The sequence below is a fragment of the Desmodus rotundus genome, chromosome 5, assembly GCF_022682495.2.
Source record: "Desmodus rotundus isolate HL8 chromosome 5, HLdesRot8A.1, whole genome shotgun sequence".
Taxonomy (NCBI): domain Eukaryota; kingdom Metazoa; phylum Chordata; class Mammalia; order Chiroptera; family Phyllostomidae; genus Desmodus; species Desmodus rotundus.
Window position 1 is genome coordinate 32558851 of NC_071391.1, and position 16263 is coordinate 32575113.

General features: G+C 40.7%; 2 protein-coding genes and 1 pseudogene across 6 annotated transcripts in view; 2 read left to right on the plus strand and 1 right to left on the minus strand.

Moving 5' to 3' along the window:
• UEVLD (UEV and lactate/malate dehyrogenase domains) overlaps window positions 1-3649 on the plus strand; it is a 47821-nt gene extending 44172 nt beyond the window's left edge. For all 5 annotated transcript variants that reach the window (XM_045194067.2, XM_024558781.3, XM_045194070.2 and 2 more), the window contains 2 exons: window positions 77-200; window positions 988-3649. In XM_045194067.2, coding sequence (XP_045050002.2) covers window positions 77-200; window positions 988-1155 — 292 coding nt within the window. In that variant the 3' untranslated portion in view covers window positions 1156-3649. The remainder of the gene's footprint in view (window positions 1-76; window positions 201-987) is intronic.
• Window positions 3650-5078: 1429 nt separating this feature from the next.
• TSG101 (tumor susceptibility 101) overlaps window positions 5079-16263 on the plus strand; it is a 42362-nt gene continuing 31177 nt past the window's right edge. The window contains exons 1-3 of the mRNA XM_053924681.2: window positions 5079-5260; window positions 14030-14114; window positions 16018-16083. Coding sequence (XP_053780656.1) covers window positions 5219-5260; window positions 14030-14114; window positions 16018-16083 — 193 coding nt within the window. The 5' untranslated portion in view covers window positions 5079-5218. The remainder of the gene's footprint in view (window positions 5261-14029; window positions 14115-16017; window positions 16084-16263) is intronic.
• LOC112303391 (transcription factor BTF3 homolog 4 pseudogene) lies at window positions 11192-12181 on the minus strand (annotated as a pseudogene).

Sequence of the window (16263 nt, forward strand, 5' to 3'; positions counted from 1 at the left end):
TAAAAGGTAAAAAACTAAATGCGTATTGTGTTCATTTTCTGAGGTTTTTTTGTTTTTTGGTTTTTTTGTAACCTAGAGCCATGGAATTACTAAGGGAAAAAGGTCAAAGATCCTGGTCTGTTGGACTGTCAGTAGCTGACCTGGTTGACAGTCTTATAAATGATAAAAAGAAAGTGCATTCTGTATCGGTTTTAGCAAAGGTAATTCCTATTCTCATTCTCTCACATTTTAAAAATCTTGTTACTAGAATAAAACCAGAAAAGGTGCTATTCACACTGTAACCGAGTGTCTTCCGTATCACCAGCTTTTAGAGTAACACCTGGGAGGGGACAGTTCGGTCTCAGCCGTATCCCGCTTGGCTGTGGGAATTCTGGACTCCTACCATGTTTCTCCTCCCCGCATGTCATTTTAGAGAATTCCCAAGAAGCATTTGTGTATTCCATAAGTGACTTGTGGTTGTCATTTACCACCTCCGCCAGCCAGGTCACCCCAGACTGCACTGGTCATCAGTCTGCGCCCTCCAGTATAGTGTGTCCCTTACCACTTAATCCCAAGTGTGAAATCCCTAAAGCACAGCTAAGACCAGGTGCAAATGCCTAACCAAATTTTCTGGAAAACTTAGGGATACCAGGAGGAATAAAACATGGAAAAGAAAACGTAAAGCAGATGACTGTATTTAACTGCACCCGGGGCCCAGTGCCCCTCCCTGGGAATCTCCTCTGACGTCTTAGCCCTCATCCCGCTCTCCACATTGCAAGGAGCCAGCTCCCTTCCCATGCAGGCATGTTTCTGACCAGGTCCTTCCTGTCTCACAAACAATTCTGAAACAATAGCTTGAGTTCACAAAATAAATGAACAATTTTTTTTTTAAAGTTCAACTGTATCACTTGGTACTAGGGCTATAAAAGCAAGAAAGTGACCATATGTATGATACTAACTTCTTGGCAGTGATTCAGCTGTATTATAACCTAATTTTATTCGTTTTAGGGATACTATGATATAAATAGTGAGGTGTTTTTAAGTTTGCCTTGCATCCTTGGAACCAATGGGGTATCCGAAGTCATCAGAAGCACAGTGAAAGAAGACAGAGTGGCTGAGAAGCTCCAAGGCAGCGCGTCTTCGCTCCATGATCTCCAACAGCAGTTAAAGCTTTGAGCCTGAAGTTCAGAGTTACTGAAAGGAAAGGTCACTTAGTTTTGCCAACACATATAGGGTTGAGAACTTCTGTATCTGATTACTTATCCTTACAAACTGCTTGGTTAAGGTAGATGGTTTCTTGGTTAGTTTTGTAATTTGAATTCTTAGGGAGTTAGATCAGGAGAGGGGAAAATCCAATTTTCTTTGTTGGTCTTGGGGTATCGGTATCGTTCTTTAAACCTGCAGCAGAGATGAACACTCTCCGCAGTGTACGTCATGTAAAGTTCTGTGTCCTCAGCGACACGCACATTCGGCACTCCGGGAATATTTTGAGAGTAATACATTTTTAGAAGACAGTTACTCCTCGACGGTTACAGTAAACATGAGGAGCTGAAGGCCCATTATGGATTTAGGAAATCTGTGCTAGGTGTGCATTCAAAGGATCCACAGTTTAAGGTCTTGTTTCTTCTCTAAAATACCAAACACAGTTGGTAGTAATGGTAGTAAAGCATTTTGCTTTCCCTCTTCAATTAATTAGCTACCAAAATATGGAAAAGAATTTACATGTACTTTAAAATAGTAAAGGGGAAAATGAAATTTTTTAAATATATGAAGACAAAGTCTAGTTTAACTTCCAGTGGGACTGTCCTTTTTGAAATTTTCTATAATCTCTTTCTGGGCCATACCAGATCTCTACTATATCATAAACTCACTGTAATATTAGTAGAATCATAGAGAAATGTGCCTTTTGATGGTGAACGAAAGCCAAGCAGTTTACCTTAAAGCTGAAATATGAGGGGGAGTGGTTGGACTGATTATTCTGAGCAGATCCTTTAATGACTCCCAAAGAAATGATCGGAGTGCATCCACTTTGATGCTGGGTCAACAACAGTATCTTCACGTGTGAGAGATAGCCTGTTATCACTAAGGTGGTGTGCAACTAGTAGTAACAACTAACGTCAGCACTTCTTACATTTCAGGCAGTGTGATGAGCAGTTTATTTTTTTATTGAATCTTCAACAGTAACCCATCGAGGTAGGGACTGTTACCATTATCATTTCATAGAGCAGGAAATTGAGTTTTAGTGACCAAGAGCTCATGGTTAAAGGGTGCTTATCCACATAATGTCTACTTTTTCTAGTACTAGAAGAGGGAAAAGGCCTAATAGCAAAAATAGTCACCACCAGAGTAAAGCTGAGGTTCTGTATTCTTCCATTCTCACGTAGGAGCTGACTTTTTTCCAACATAGTTTTTACAAAGATTAATTCTCTGACTTCCCAGACTTGCCCTCAGCAAGTAGCAGAGAGGGGTATGCACCGAGGGAGGTGTATATTTATTTGGTCACTCAGGAGGTATGGACTGGGAGCCTACTGTGCAGCAGGCGCTGCATTTTCAGGTACTGCAGATACAATGAGCAAACCTGGACTAGGTACAAGCCCTTATGTTCCTTAAAATTTAGCATAGGAGACATACTAATCAAATGTCACAAGTAAATGTGCAATTGTACATGTAAGTACCGTGAAGAAGTCCAGGCGCTTTGAAAGCATGTCATAAGCGAATCCATACCTGGTCAGAGAGAGGTAGGAGCCCAATGGTTTGTGAGGGCAGATACATCCTAGATAAAGAGGAAACAGTCAAACTAAGGTTGCTTTAGTGTAATAAAGGATGCTTATAATGATGAGCTTAAATCATTAAGGAAAGGTAAAATTATATTGTATCCTATGTTTAAGAAAGTGGGAAAGTATTTATTATGCTTGGAAGGATTCCCACTAGAATTAACTAGTGTAAAAACCTTAGACACTTGAAGAGATGAGCATTAGTTCTGTGTAAGTTCACTGGATGGAAAGATTATTTTCGTGTTAACTCTAAAAATGTATCCTCGTTGCCCATTTGCATGAGGTAGGAAAGTAAAACTGAAAGAACAATTCTTCTGTTTTTTAGAAACTAGCCTTTTTTCATATCAGATATCTAATGAGAAAGTAGATAATTTCTATGATCTAATATGCTCTTAAACAATGACCTAACTAGAAGACACTATATTACAGATGAATTGCCGAGAATTCACTGCATTAGTTATAGAAGAAACATGTCAATACAACAAATACTTACTGAATGTCTGTTATTCGAAGTACTGTGTTAGAATCTGAGTATTGAAGGAGTTAACAGCTCTTGCCCTACAGCAGCCTACCGTGTAGAAGTAATTCTATCAAATAGTTCCTTGTGTCAGATAGTTCTTTGAGTGTTGAATACTATCAATCATGTTGTCTATATTCCATATAAAAGTCAAGAAGCAGTACCACCACACCTCACTATGATTTGGTGATAATTTGACATTCATGATGCTGCTATTAAGTTTCACTTTATTTTTCCCCAAATCATGAAATGTCCCTTGTTATGATTTTTAGTGGAGCTTAAAGTGATTCTTTGATATTGTAGCAGAAATAAATATTTTATTTTTCCAGTTATACATTGTAAAAACAGTGAATAAAATAAACTTTGACTTTAAAATCACCAGGAGATTCCTACTTTATTGAGTGGAAAGAAACTTATTCAGATTGAGGAGGAAGATTCTTTCATATAATTCTGCGGTTCCCAAGATATTTAGTTTTTTTGAGTAGCTTAAATGCAAAATGAAGAGACTGGATTTTGTTAATTGTTTTCAAACTTTAAAAGATTGTTTTTAGCAAGAAAACTTTTCAAACAATATATTACCTCACTCCCTCAATTGATAAAAGCAAGGTTGCTCTAAGTGAAGGTACTCCTGAGTAAGCTGTGGCTTTAAGAACAATTTGAAAACCACATTGGAGACAATTGTACTTAACAACAGTAAAAAAAAGTTTAAAAAAAGAAGAAAACCACATTGCTTTTAAATGACATAAAAGAGGTGCGGTGGCAGGATAGACTGCCGTGTGGTTTTGTCTGACTGGAGCTGTGTGCTTTACTAACATGTCCACATTCAAAATAATTACTCCTATTGAAATAATTTTTATTGTTTGTGTGTGTGTGCAACAATTTATAATAATGCTTCCACGTAGTTTCAGTTATGCCCTCTTTGTGTATGGACCTTCACTTAGGTGCCGGTTTAGAAGGGAATTAACACTACAGCCTGTTCCTCATTAGCACTAGGCCAAAATCATCCAAATTACCATACATCATCAAAACCAAGTTTTACAGTATCTTTAATGACATTGTACTTAAAACGGTGGGGATGTGCAATGACCAATATGACTAGTTCTTCATAAATGACTATGAAGAACTCTTATTGGTGGTAGAAATTCAATTAAGATCAAGTTCTCTTGTGCTTTACACAGCGTGAGCCTCTGAAGATGAGCCTGCCCTCAAGACTTGGACTTGGACACAAATACAGTGCAAGGTGGAATGCATCCTGTGTTATCATTTATGCCTGGGTACAGAGCGGAAGTTCTGACTCAGGGGAATGGTTTCCTGGAGAAGAAATGACCGCCATGCCTTCTGTGAAAGGAGTGCTCTGCACTTTTCCCTTGTTGGTGTAGTAGTAGTAACTTTTACGCTTCAGACAAAACCCCTGATAATCAGAGAGACCCTGGGCATCATAAAAGCAAGCCTGTCATCTTAGAATTCTTAAAAAGTTCGGCCAGAGCTAAAAGTGCACTTGCCTGCTAATATCACATGGGCAAGTCAGTGCCAGTTTCGCGATTCCCAGTCCAGGGCCCTCCCATTTGATGAATCAGTCATTAAAGCTGATTGGCAAGACCTTCCCAGGACGTTTTCTCCTCCCTGCACCTGCTCCCCTAGTCAAAGGGCAACTGTGAACACCTGCCGGTCTTGCCCCAGCCCAGTTCCCACCGTCGGAACAAGCTGTCCACATCACCAGGACCCGACCGCAACAGACCTTCGGGTAGGTGGGAACCAACCCGGCTTCAGGGATCACCTCGGAAGTGACGTAAAGGAAGCGGAAGGTCTGTCGTGGCGGCCGACTTCCTGTTAGAGGCGGGGGGGTGGGGGGCTGGCGACTCGGTGTACTGCTGTGTGGGGCGGCCTGGGGCAGCCCCGGAGCGGCTGACCCCCTGCCTACGGGGACAGAAGCCGCAAGGTGGCCGCCATGGCGGTGTCGGAGGGCCAGCTCAAGAAAATGGTGTCCAAGGTGAGGCCGCGACGCGTTCGCCACCCGGCCCGCCCACCGCCCCCTTCCCTGCCGGGACGGGCCTGGCCCGACCCGGTCCAACGAGCCACCCCGGCGGGCCGGGACCCCAGTGTGGCCCTCGGGTGCCTTTGCGCCCCCTAGCCCCCAGATCCCTGTCGCCCAGTGCCGGAACCCCAATATAGGGCCAGGGAAGGTGGGGGGCGGCGACCGTCAACAAAGGCACGGAGCGGAGGCCGTCCGCCACCTGCCGCCTGCCCTCCTCTCCCCCGCTTGAGTTTGGAGCAGTCTGCGGGGCAATAGTTTTCGTTATCGGTTTCGTTTTCGTTTTGATAAACACAAAGGGAAGGTTGTACTTAATTCTCGGTCGGGGGCAGACCTCCACGCCAAAAGGGATCCGTCAGTCTTCGTCCTTCCCTCCCGGGCCCCCAGAGATTGTGTCTTTTGTATTCCTCACACGGCTCAATGCCTGACCCGCGGGAGATGAGGAACTGTTGGTTGAATAGGCTCGATTTTAAATAAAAACGTCCAGAGAATCCAAAATACCAATACCGCACCACCTCGGGTAAAATGAATAGAATTGCGTTACCATTTCAGGGACTTTGATTTGCTAAGAGTAACTATCTTTTATTTTTTTAATTTCATTTTTCAATTATAGTTCACATTCAGTATTACTTTCTGTTAGTTTCAGGTGCACAGCATAGTGGTTAGGCAATTATACGTAGCCATTACAATAGTTTTGACTGTGTTCTCTATGCTTTCCCTCCCTGTGACTATTTCGTGATACCTATTTGTACTTCTTCATCCTTCCACCTTCTTCACCCAGCCCCCCAACTTCCCTCACCTCTGACAACCATCAGCCTGTTCTCTGTATCCGTGGGTCTGTTTATATTTTGTTTGTTCATTTATTTTGTTGTTTGGATTCCACATGAAGATGAAATCATACAGTATTTGTCTTTCTCTGACTTATTTCCGTTAGCATAATACCCTCTCAGTCCATCCATGTTGTCACAAATGGTATGGTTCTGTTCTTTTTAATGGCCAAGTAATATTCCATGGCATGCACCACCTCTTTTTTATCCATTCGTCTGTTGATGGGCACTTGGGCTGCTTTCATATCTTGGGTATTGTGGATAATGCTGCAGTGAACACAGGGGTGCTTATGTTTTTTCCAATTAGGGTCTTGGGTTGTTCAGATACATACCCAGCAGTGGCATTGCTGGGTCATAAGGCAATTCCATTTTTAATTTTTGAGGGACTCCAGTTTTCCACAGTGGCTGCACCGGTCTGCATTCCAACCAGTAGTGCTGAGGCTTCCCCTTTCCTCCATGCCTTGCTGACACTTGTCATTTGTGGATTTATTGATGGTCGCCATACTGACAAGTGTGAGGTGACATTTCATTGTGGTTTGAATTTGCATTTCTCTGATGATTAGAGACATTGAGCATCTTTTCATGTTTGTTAGCCCAGAGAGTAACTGTCCTTGATTGTATGCTTCATATAAGGTGAATTTATTTGCTTTGAACTTAATTTATAATCTTCACAGTTCGAGACCGGTGTATTTTTTCATTTAAAAAAAAAAGATTGGAATTTTGTCTATTAAAGCTGTGAATTATTTTCATAATTACTTCAAATGTGGCACTTGCTACCAGAGTGAACTGGGTGGGTTTCCCCCCCCCCTGAATTTACCAGACCTAATCAAAATAAGATGTATATGAAGTGTTCGAGAGTTGAGTCTTCTGTAGTTCACTGGGTGAGCTTTGGATGTTTGTCAGAGCAAGAATAATAGAAACTGAAGTAACGTAAACACTTTTCAATGTTAGTAAAACACATTATTATATATAAACTTATTTCTTTGAAAAAAATTTTCTAGTCCCTAGTCTTTGGTGAAAAAGAACATAGCCTCTGTAGAGAAAGTGACAACTTTCAGAATATTGCTTCTCTTGGTTGTCTAGCGTCTTCTAGGCTTTTTGATTTTCTTTTGATAAAGTAGTTATCCTTAATTGTAGATAAAGTTTTGGGAGCCCTAGAAGATTGTGGCCCAGATCTATGTTGTAACATTTATATACATACATCACTTTTTAAAAAACAGTATATTATTTTACATACTGTGTAACTAAGAGTATCTGTCCATGCCATTTTTGATCTTTAAATTGATGGCATAGTATTAAGTATTAATATGTAAAGACAATATTCAAATACTGATTTTGAATTTTTTTTGCATTTTATTTATTTATTTTTAGAGAGGGGAAGGGAGGGAGAAAGAGAGGGAGAGAGACATCAGTCGGTTCCCTCTTGCACGCCCCCAGTGGGGAACCTGGCCCACAACCCAGGCATGTGCCCTGACTGGGAATTGAACCAGTGACCTTTTGGTTCACAGGCCGGTGCTCAATCCACTGAGCCACACCAGCCCATGGCCAAATACTGGTTTTGAATTTTAAGAACCATAATTAAGATTCCCAGGCTTCCTCTAGAGGAACTTGTCTTCCTCTCCCTTCAACTTCTTTTGAACCTAAGAACGAAAAGGATGTAGGGAAGAGGTGAGACAGAGCATTCTACCATCTTTTGGTTCTTGGACCAATATCTGAAAAACTGAGCCTCCTACAAGTGATCATGTCAATTCTGTGTATCAGCATCTTTTCTATCCAGCCTATAAATATCCAGCCTGTGGAAGCAATATGTGAAATTTTGTCCTCCTGGTGGAGGGTTAGCTGCAGGTGTTATTCTTTCAGTCAGGTGCGGTTCGCTGTAGGGGTTGCTAGCCAGGACCATAGACACAGTCCTAGGGTGATGGTCGTTTATTCTTGATTGTGGGACCCCTATGCCCATCATGGCACTTTGGGCCACCTGTCTTGACTTATGTCTTGTTATTTTATTTTATTTTATTTTACTTTAAGATATAAGTGACATGTAACATATTATATTTTTATATATTATTACAGATCATTTTTTCCTTTGAACGTTATCCTAGCTGCTGGCTTAAATATAACTTTTAGTTAACATCCTTCTCTATTATAAGTCCATCTTTACACAAATAACTTTCTATTTTCAATTTTTCATATAGGCAGTTATCTGTATTCTTACGTAGTGTATCCACAGATTCCTAGAGGCGGAGTCACTACTGCGTAGGTAAAAGAGAGCTGACATTAAAGATTGCTATGTGCCTCATGCTGTTTGAGGTTTTAGGGATACAAAAGTGAACAGATGAAACAACTACACTTTTGGAATTTAAATTCTCATAGAGCTCAAATACATTAAGTATGATGTTGGAAGGTGATACATACTGTGGAGAAAAGTGAAGCAGGAGAGGGAAATAGCAGAAGAGCACTAGGGGGCGAAAATGAGATGGGTGACAGTTTTACAGAACGGTAGAGGAAGGCCTGTGTGAGAAGATCTGTTTGAGCAGAGACTTGAAAGAGGTGAGGGTGCAAACTGGATCATTCTGAAGTAAGAACATTCCGAAAGAAGGAAAAACAAGTGCAAAGGGCCTGAGACAGAAGCTTGTTATGCGGGATAGAGGAACAACACAGGAAGTAAAGGTGGCTGTCCTGGAGTTAGCAAGGGAGAAAGTACGGGTGAATAAAGGCCAGGGAGACTTTGGAGGGTATTGTAAGGACTTTGGCATTTACTTGGAGTACAACGGGAAGACGAGACTGTAGGAGATTAACTGGGGAGGCAGAGATACCAGTAAAGAGGCTGTTGCAGTAATGGTGGCCTACCGGGATTATAGCTATGGAGGTAGTTAGGAGTGATCAGATTCTGGGTATTTTTGAAGGTAGAGCTAACAGGATTTTCAACTGTAAATGTGAAGTAAAGAGAGGCATCAGGCATAACTTCCAGGTTTTTGGTTTTGAGCAGCTGGAAGGATGTTGATATGGAAGATTTTGGAAGGGGTAGATTTGGGGAAAGATCAGGAGTTCAGTTCTGATTATATTAAATTTGATATTCATTCCATACCCCAGTGTAGCTATCAAATTGGCAATTGTACATACGTGTCTGGATTTCAGGAAAGAGGTTCAGGCTGGAATTCTAAAATGGGGACTTACCAGCATATAAATGGCATTTAAAGCCGTGAGGGACATCACCAAAGGAGTGAGTATAGCTAAAGAGGAGCAAGGACTGAGCCCTGGGATTTAATAATACTAAGAGGGTGGGAGAAGGGAAAGAACCAGCGAAGAGACAGAAAAGGCACAGCAGGATGTGGGGGCTAAAATTTAGGGGGAAAAGTCATGAAAAAGATCATAATTTCTAGGTCAAACTACTAATTCACAGGAAATACAGAGGGCATAGGAGCATATCTATTAAACTACACCAAGGCGATGCAATTAGCAAAGTGCTAACTATGGGAGCTTTTATAGGACAAATGAACCAATTTCATCAGCAAATTCCAAGCGGCACAAATAGAAATGGGCCCATCACCTGATGAGTAGATAAATAAAATGTGATACATTTAATAATAATGGCATATTAGCCACAAAAGGAATGAATACATGCTAGCACATGGATGTACCTTAAAAACATGCAAAATGGAAAGAGCTAGTCATAAATGGCTCATAGTATATCATTCCATTTATATGGCCTGTCCAGAATCAGCAAATTGATACAGACAGAAAGTTGATTGGCAGGTGTCTAGGGTGAATGAGGGTGTGGGGCAGGTGGAATGAGGGGTAATCGCTAAAGGGTACGGGTTTCTTTTGGGGTTGATGGAAATGTTCTAAACTCGATTGTGGTGGTAGTTGCACAACTCTGTACTAAAAACCACTGAACTTGATATAATTCCCTTTAAATTTGTGGATTATATCTCAATAAAGCTGTTATCAAAAAAGAGGAATGGAGAGAGAATTTATAGATTAAAAGAGCCCTAAAGACATTTTAACATGTGTGGGTTTTATTTGGATTTTAATTCAAACTAAGAAAAAAAAACGTGACATGGATGAACCTTGAGGATATCATGCTAAGGGAAAAAGTCAAGACAGAAAAGTTAACCATATGATTTCACTCATCTGTGGGATATAAAACTGAAAGGAATAAATGAATAAATAAGAAAAACATACAAAAACTCACAGACAGCCCTTGCTGGTGTGGCTCAGTGGGTTGGAGTGTCCTCCTGCACACCAAAAGGTCGGGGCTTGGATCCTCAGTCAGGGCACATGCCCAGGTTGTGGGATCCATCCCTGGTTGGGGCGTGTACGGGAGGCAACCATTTGGGTGTGTGTGTGTGTGTGTGTGTGTGTGTGTGTCTGCGTGTCTGCCTGCCTTCCTCTCTCAAATCAATAAACATTAAAAAATTTTTAAAAATCCCATAGACACAGACAACAGCATGGTGCTTACCAGAGGGAAGCAGGACGTGGTGGGTGGGGGGAGTAAAGGGTGAAGGGGTCACATATATGGGGCGGGAAGGTGATGGGGCTGTGCGTGGTGCAGTACGCAGATCCTGAATCACAAATACTCACTTGAAACCTTTATAATCTTACTAACCGATGTCACCCCAATGAATTTAATTTTTAAAAAGGAAAAAGAACCATGAGTCTGCATATTTGATAATATTAAGGAAATGGTGATTATTTGACTGAGATAATAGTATTATGGGTTTTTTAAATGTAACAATTTGTTTATTTCTACTGGGGAAGGAAGAGGATAAATAGAACAGTTTCTGATTTGCTTTCCCTGTATACACACATACCCACCTGCATACATAAATACACACACACACACCCCAAAAATACCCCAAGACAAAAAAAAAAGGAACAATCAAAAATCAAAACACCTTCAAACTACAATATTTGGACCAAAAGGATAGGTCCTGAGGGGACATGCAGAATCAAGTGACCGGAGGATGCTGAGCAAACGGCAGTTGGTGTACAGAGTAAATGACTGAACTGTAACAGTTGATGTTCTTCATGTCTGTAAAACTTTGGAACCACATAGCTGATTGGTTCTAGTCCACACCGGCTTCCAAACCAGAAAAGGTTTTAGTTAGCTTCATTCTTTGATGCCTTGTCAAAATTTCCTACACGATCTGGAACCTCCTCCTCCTCCTCCTCCTCATCCACATCTGCTGGTTTTGGCGGTTTGCTGTCCAGCACGTGCGGAGGGAAGCTTCCGCCAACTTCCTAAGATTGCCACGCTGCCAGGACGCGTTTCTGTGACTGGTTTGGCTTCTGTGTGGCTGGTAATTGCAGCCGTGTTAGTGGGAAGGGAAGCTTGGACTTTGGGATTGTTGAAGTGAGTAACTGTCCCACAATCTTCAATTATGTTTATCTTCAGTACCAAGCTCTATTATTCACAGCCGTTTTTTTGAGAACTCTGAAGGTTTTTGTCATCAGCTGTAGCTGTTCTGTGTGCCACCTTCTTTCTGTGAGCTGTACCCTTACCCCTGTCCTGCCCTGGGCCTGAAGTCTGGCCAACTTTTCTTGATTTATGCTGTTGGTAAACCCGAAGCAGGGAGGGTCCGCCACCATCACCAGCCCGCAGCAAGAGCAAGGTGGCTGCTTCCGTGTGGGGGTTTTAACGTTCTTTTAAAGACATGTACTAAAATATTTATGGGCAATAGGATATGATGTTATGATTTATTTCTAAATAATATAAGAGGAGGGAAAGATGAATGAGATTATAGATTAAATAAGGTTGCCTATTGGTTATTGTTGAAGCTGGGGTTAGGCTAACAGGGGGCTCATGATATTATTTTGTCTACCTGTGGATGTTTAAAATTCACCATCATAAAAACGGTGTAAAAAGAGAGAGAAGGCAGCACTGACTGTGGTGCTCAGTTGACTGGGCATCCTCCCACAAACCCAAAGGTCGCCGGTTCAGTTCCCGCTCAGGGCACATGCCTGAGCTGCAGGTTCAGTCCCTGGTCAGGGTGTGTGTGAAAGGCAGCCAATCGATGTGTCTCTCTCATGTGTGTGTTTGTCTCCTCCTCGTTCTTCCTATCCCCCCCTCTCTAAAAATAAATAACTAAATATAAATGAATAAAATCTTAAAAAATAAATAGAATAGAAACAGCAGTCCCAGTCAGCAAAGGTAGGCAGCTCCTGAGAAGTTTTTGCTGTAAAGGGGACCTGAGAGGAGTGGGGTTGTAGCTGGGGGGCAGGGGGAAGGTTAGGCACAGGTTTGTGTGAATAAGATGGAAGCAGTAAAAATACGTTTGTGTGCTAATAGTACTGATCCCATAGTATAGGGAAACTGGCGCTTCAGACAGAAGAGGGCAAGAAATGCTAAAGTAAAGAAATGCTAAAATAGACCTGGATTCATTCCCTATTTTTTCTTGGATTTTCTTTCTCATTGTTTATCAATCTTTGTGCTAATCTCTGAGATTTCTTTGACTTTACTTTCAAATCCTTCTATTGAATGTTTTGTTTCTACTCTTACATTTTTTATGTCCAAAGTCCTTTCTTCTCTGCGTGTCGTTGTGCTAATGAACAAAGAGTTGGTCCGCTGGGCACTGGCGGAGCTGGACACTAAACACTGAGATTACCGTGGAGAAATACTGGCTATTCTGATGAATGGTGCCGCCCAGGAGAACGGGAAGTGAATCTCAAAAGTCCAAACCTCCCAGGGGCGTTTGGGTTACAAATTATATAGGGCACAGCCACAGATGCTTTGGGTTAGGGGTTTGGGTTCATGCTGGGAGTTGATTGGTCAGAGGTGAGGTAAGGGTACATCTTTTCTTCAGGTTGAGGACAGTTCTTAATTCTTTTCCAGTCCAGAGTTGCTTGGTCCTATCTCATGGGAAAATAGCTAGAGGTCATTCCGTCTTTGAGCTCAGGACCCGAGACATAACCTAGGACCTTGTGATCATTAGTTGGGTCCTGGCTACTGTCTTGTGCTGCCTTGGGGGCTGCTGATTGAGGGGGGCGGGGAGCTAGGTCTCTGAGCAGGTGTACGTAGAGAGAGAGATGATCAGATTTCTAGAACTAGGATTTAAAATTGAATTTAAGCCAAGACAGAAGAACCTTCGGTTTTACTTGTTTCATGGATACAGTGTCATTTCTTCTTTCTTTGAAGTTATTGATCCTAATCCTTTTTGAAATTTTCTTCTGCTTCTTGCATTATTTCTGTTACTACTTAGTTTCTTTTCTGTTTGTTTGGGTCTCTGACATGCTTCTGGAGTCTTTCTGGAATAGCTAACTGCTCCTTTTTAGGAGAGAAAGACTGAAAGCTGATTGAAGGCTTTGTGTGCCTGGGTGGAGTTTGTCAACTGTGAGCTCCAGTATACAATGTTTTGATCAGATGGGGGTCCCCGTCTTCTGGTCTCCTAACCTGGCAAGAGTATGTGAGCCAGGTTCCCAGTTTTCCTTTCTTTCTTTCTCCTGCCCTAACCCCCCACCAGGTTCCTAGTTTTCTGGAGTTGAGTGGCACAAGGTAGAAATGTGAAAATACAATACAGCAAGTGATACATCGCACAATAATTGGTATTGACAATAAATGCTGGAGTTTGAAGGCAAGGGCTAACAGGAATTCTAGGAAAGGATTCATTAAGAAAAGGAAGAGAGATGTATGCTAGGTTTTTGAGACTGATGAAGATTTGATTTGGTAGAGGACATTTTAAGTTGGAAGAAGAGCTCAAATGGAGTTGAGCAAAGGATTCGAAAGGTGGTAGGAAAGAAAGTTACTGAGATTCTTTCAGGCTTTAATTAATGTTAGTGATTAGTCAGAACCGTTATACTTTCAAGAGTGTTATTAAGAAAATAAGATTTTAAGAAAATTAACCTAGCTGTAAAATAGGTGCGTTGGTTTTAAACTAAATTCTTATATGATTTTCCTTTTCAGTACAAATACAGAGACCTAACTGTACGTGAGACTATCAATGTTATTGCGTTATACAAAGATCTCAAACCTGTATTGGATTCATATGGTGAGTTCACATGATAAAATATCAATTACTGTACTTTGAGTTTACTCCTCTTGTTAATGATTGTAGGTTTCCCACTTTCCTTTTAAGATTGTTGGTTTTTTCTACTGTAGGACTAAACCTTCACCTAACATAAGTATCAGACGGATAGAAAATTACAAGATCTAATTATAACATCTTGTATTTGTGTAGTTGTTACAAGTTTTTAAAAAGTACTTGAACATAGAGCTATGCAAATTTAGACCTAAAGGAGATGTTAAAGATAGTTTAATTCATCATCTCCCAAAGTATTATCTGTAGCTGTGAAGAATGTTATGGGGCAGGGGGGTGGATTCTGTTATTAAATTTAAGCAATTGTAGATTAAACAAAATTCAGTGGGCTTCTGTGCAGCCTTGTTGCCATGTTTCTCAGAGCCTTTAATGTGCTAATACGTTACACCTCAGCAAGGGGGGGAGAATACCCTTATATTGTAGTGTATCCTAGAGTTAATTACTCCCCCCCAGCATCTCTTTATGGTCTTAGGAAGACATTTAGCAAAACGATAATGCTGTTATTTTGTAGACAAGGAGAACATTTTTAAAATAGGATCCTTAATTCTGTAGAGTACATAGGTGATAGTTTCATTATTGAGACGAAATAAACCTCGGTTTTAAGAAAGAAATGCCAGTACCTAAAGTTCTTGTTATAAATAGTCTTTTGTCCCCACCCTGGATGTGCCAAGTCCATGTCCATGGGCTCAGTCCATGGTGAGGCCCTTGGCATGGAGGACAAGGAGCTGAAATTGTAGCTGAGACCCTCACTCTAAACTCCACTTATCCCCAGGACTTTGAAAGCATTGGGTGCGGTGGGTGGCAACAGAGGGACAGTCAGTCCTGAGTTTGCTGAACAACAAAGGCAGAACCAGGAGTCCTCTTCCAGAGCTAGGGCGCAGCTCTACCTCCTGTCCACATACTGTAGTGTGGTATCTAGATCCGCAAAAAACCCTCATATTACCAAAATTAGTTTATTTAACAATGGCTTCAGTGGGGGAGAAAGTGGAGCTAGAATTTTACTGTGATAGTTTTTACTGCTTGCTAAAAAAAAATAAATAAGTTTGTTGATCAAAAAGATCCCAACATCATTGAAAAAAATCTTACATAGCTTTATATGGCCAAATCACATCTAAACCATTGCTGTCCACATGCATTTAAAGTAAATAAAGTCATGCATTTAAATAAGGTGGGGTTTTTTAAAAGCACAAAATCAGAATAAATTATAGTGCGGTTTATAATTGTCAATAGTAAGTAAAAGAACTGAGGTCAGCAGTACCGTGTTCTGTGCTTCATGTTACAGCCTTTTCCCCATGTGATCCGGTGTTCGTTCCAAGTCATTGCTACAAATAATAGCAGTCCATGTGATACGGATTATGTGTGCCCTTATTAATCAATGGATTATAGCTAGAAAACTTGTGTGATATGGTATGAGAAATACTTGTATTGAAAGATACATATATTTGATTGTGAAAACTTTACTTTTTTTCTTTTTAAAACTGTGGTTTAATGCCATATTAGGATTGAGAATGATAGTGAGTAGGGCTAAACACATGGGAAATCTAAAATTTTATGATATTAGATTAACATGAAGTATGGTATCAGTTGATAGTTATTTTCAAGTAATTTTACTGGGATTCCAGCACTCACACCCATTTTCCCAAGTAATTCAAAGCATCTTTGTTCTCATTCAAAAACTGATCCCACTGAGTGACTCAACAAAGGATACTTTGTTATTGGACCAAATGGATGATACATTAACAAATTAAACCATTTCAAGGATACTAATGAGTTTTAACCAGCATTTCTGAAAGAATAACTAAATGGGAACATCTATAAAAATGCTTACGTTTAAATTGTTGTTCTTTCCTTTCAGTTTTTAACGATGGCAGTTCCAGGGAACTGATGAACCTCACTGGAACAATTCCTGTGCCTTACAGAGGTAAGTATCGTGTGTAATTTATGTTTCCAGTATTGATGCATTTTCATGCACGTAATATGTTGCCAAAGAGTTATAAGTAACTTAAGCCTATTTTCTTATGATTTCCATGATGATACAGAGATTTTAACTTCTGTTGGAATTGAACTTTATTTGGCAGCAGCACCTAATATTTTCAGCGTT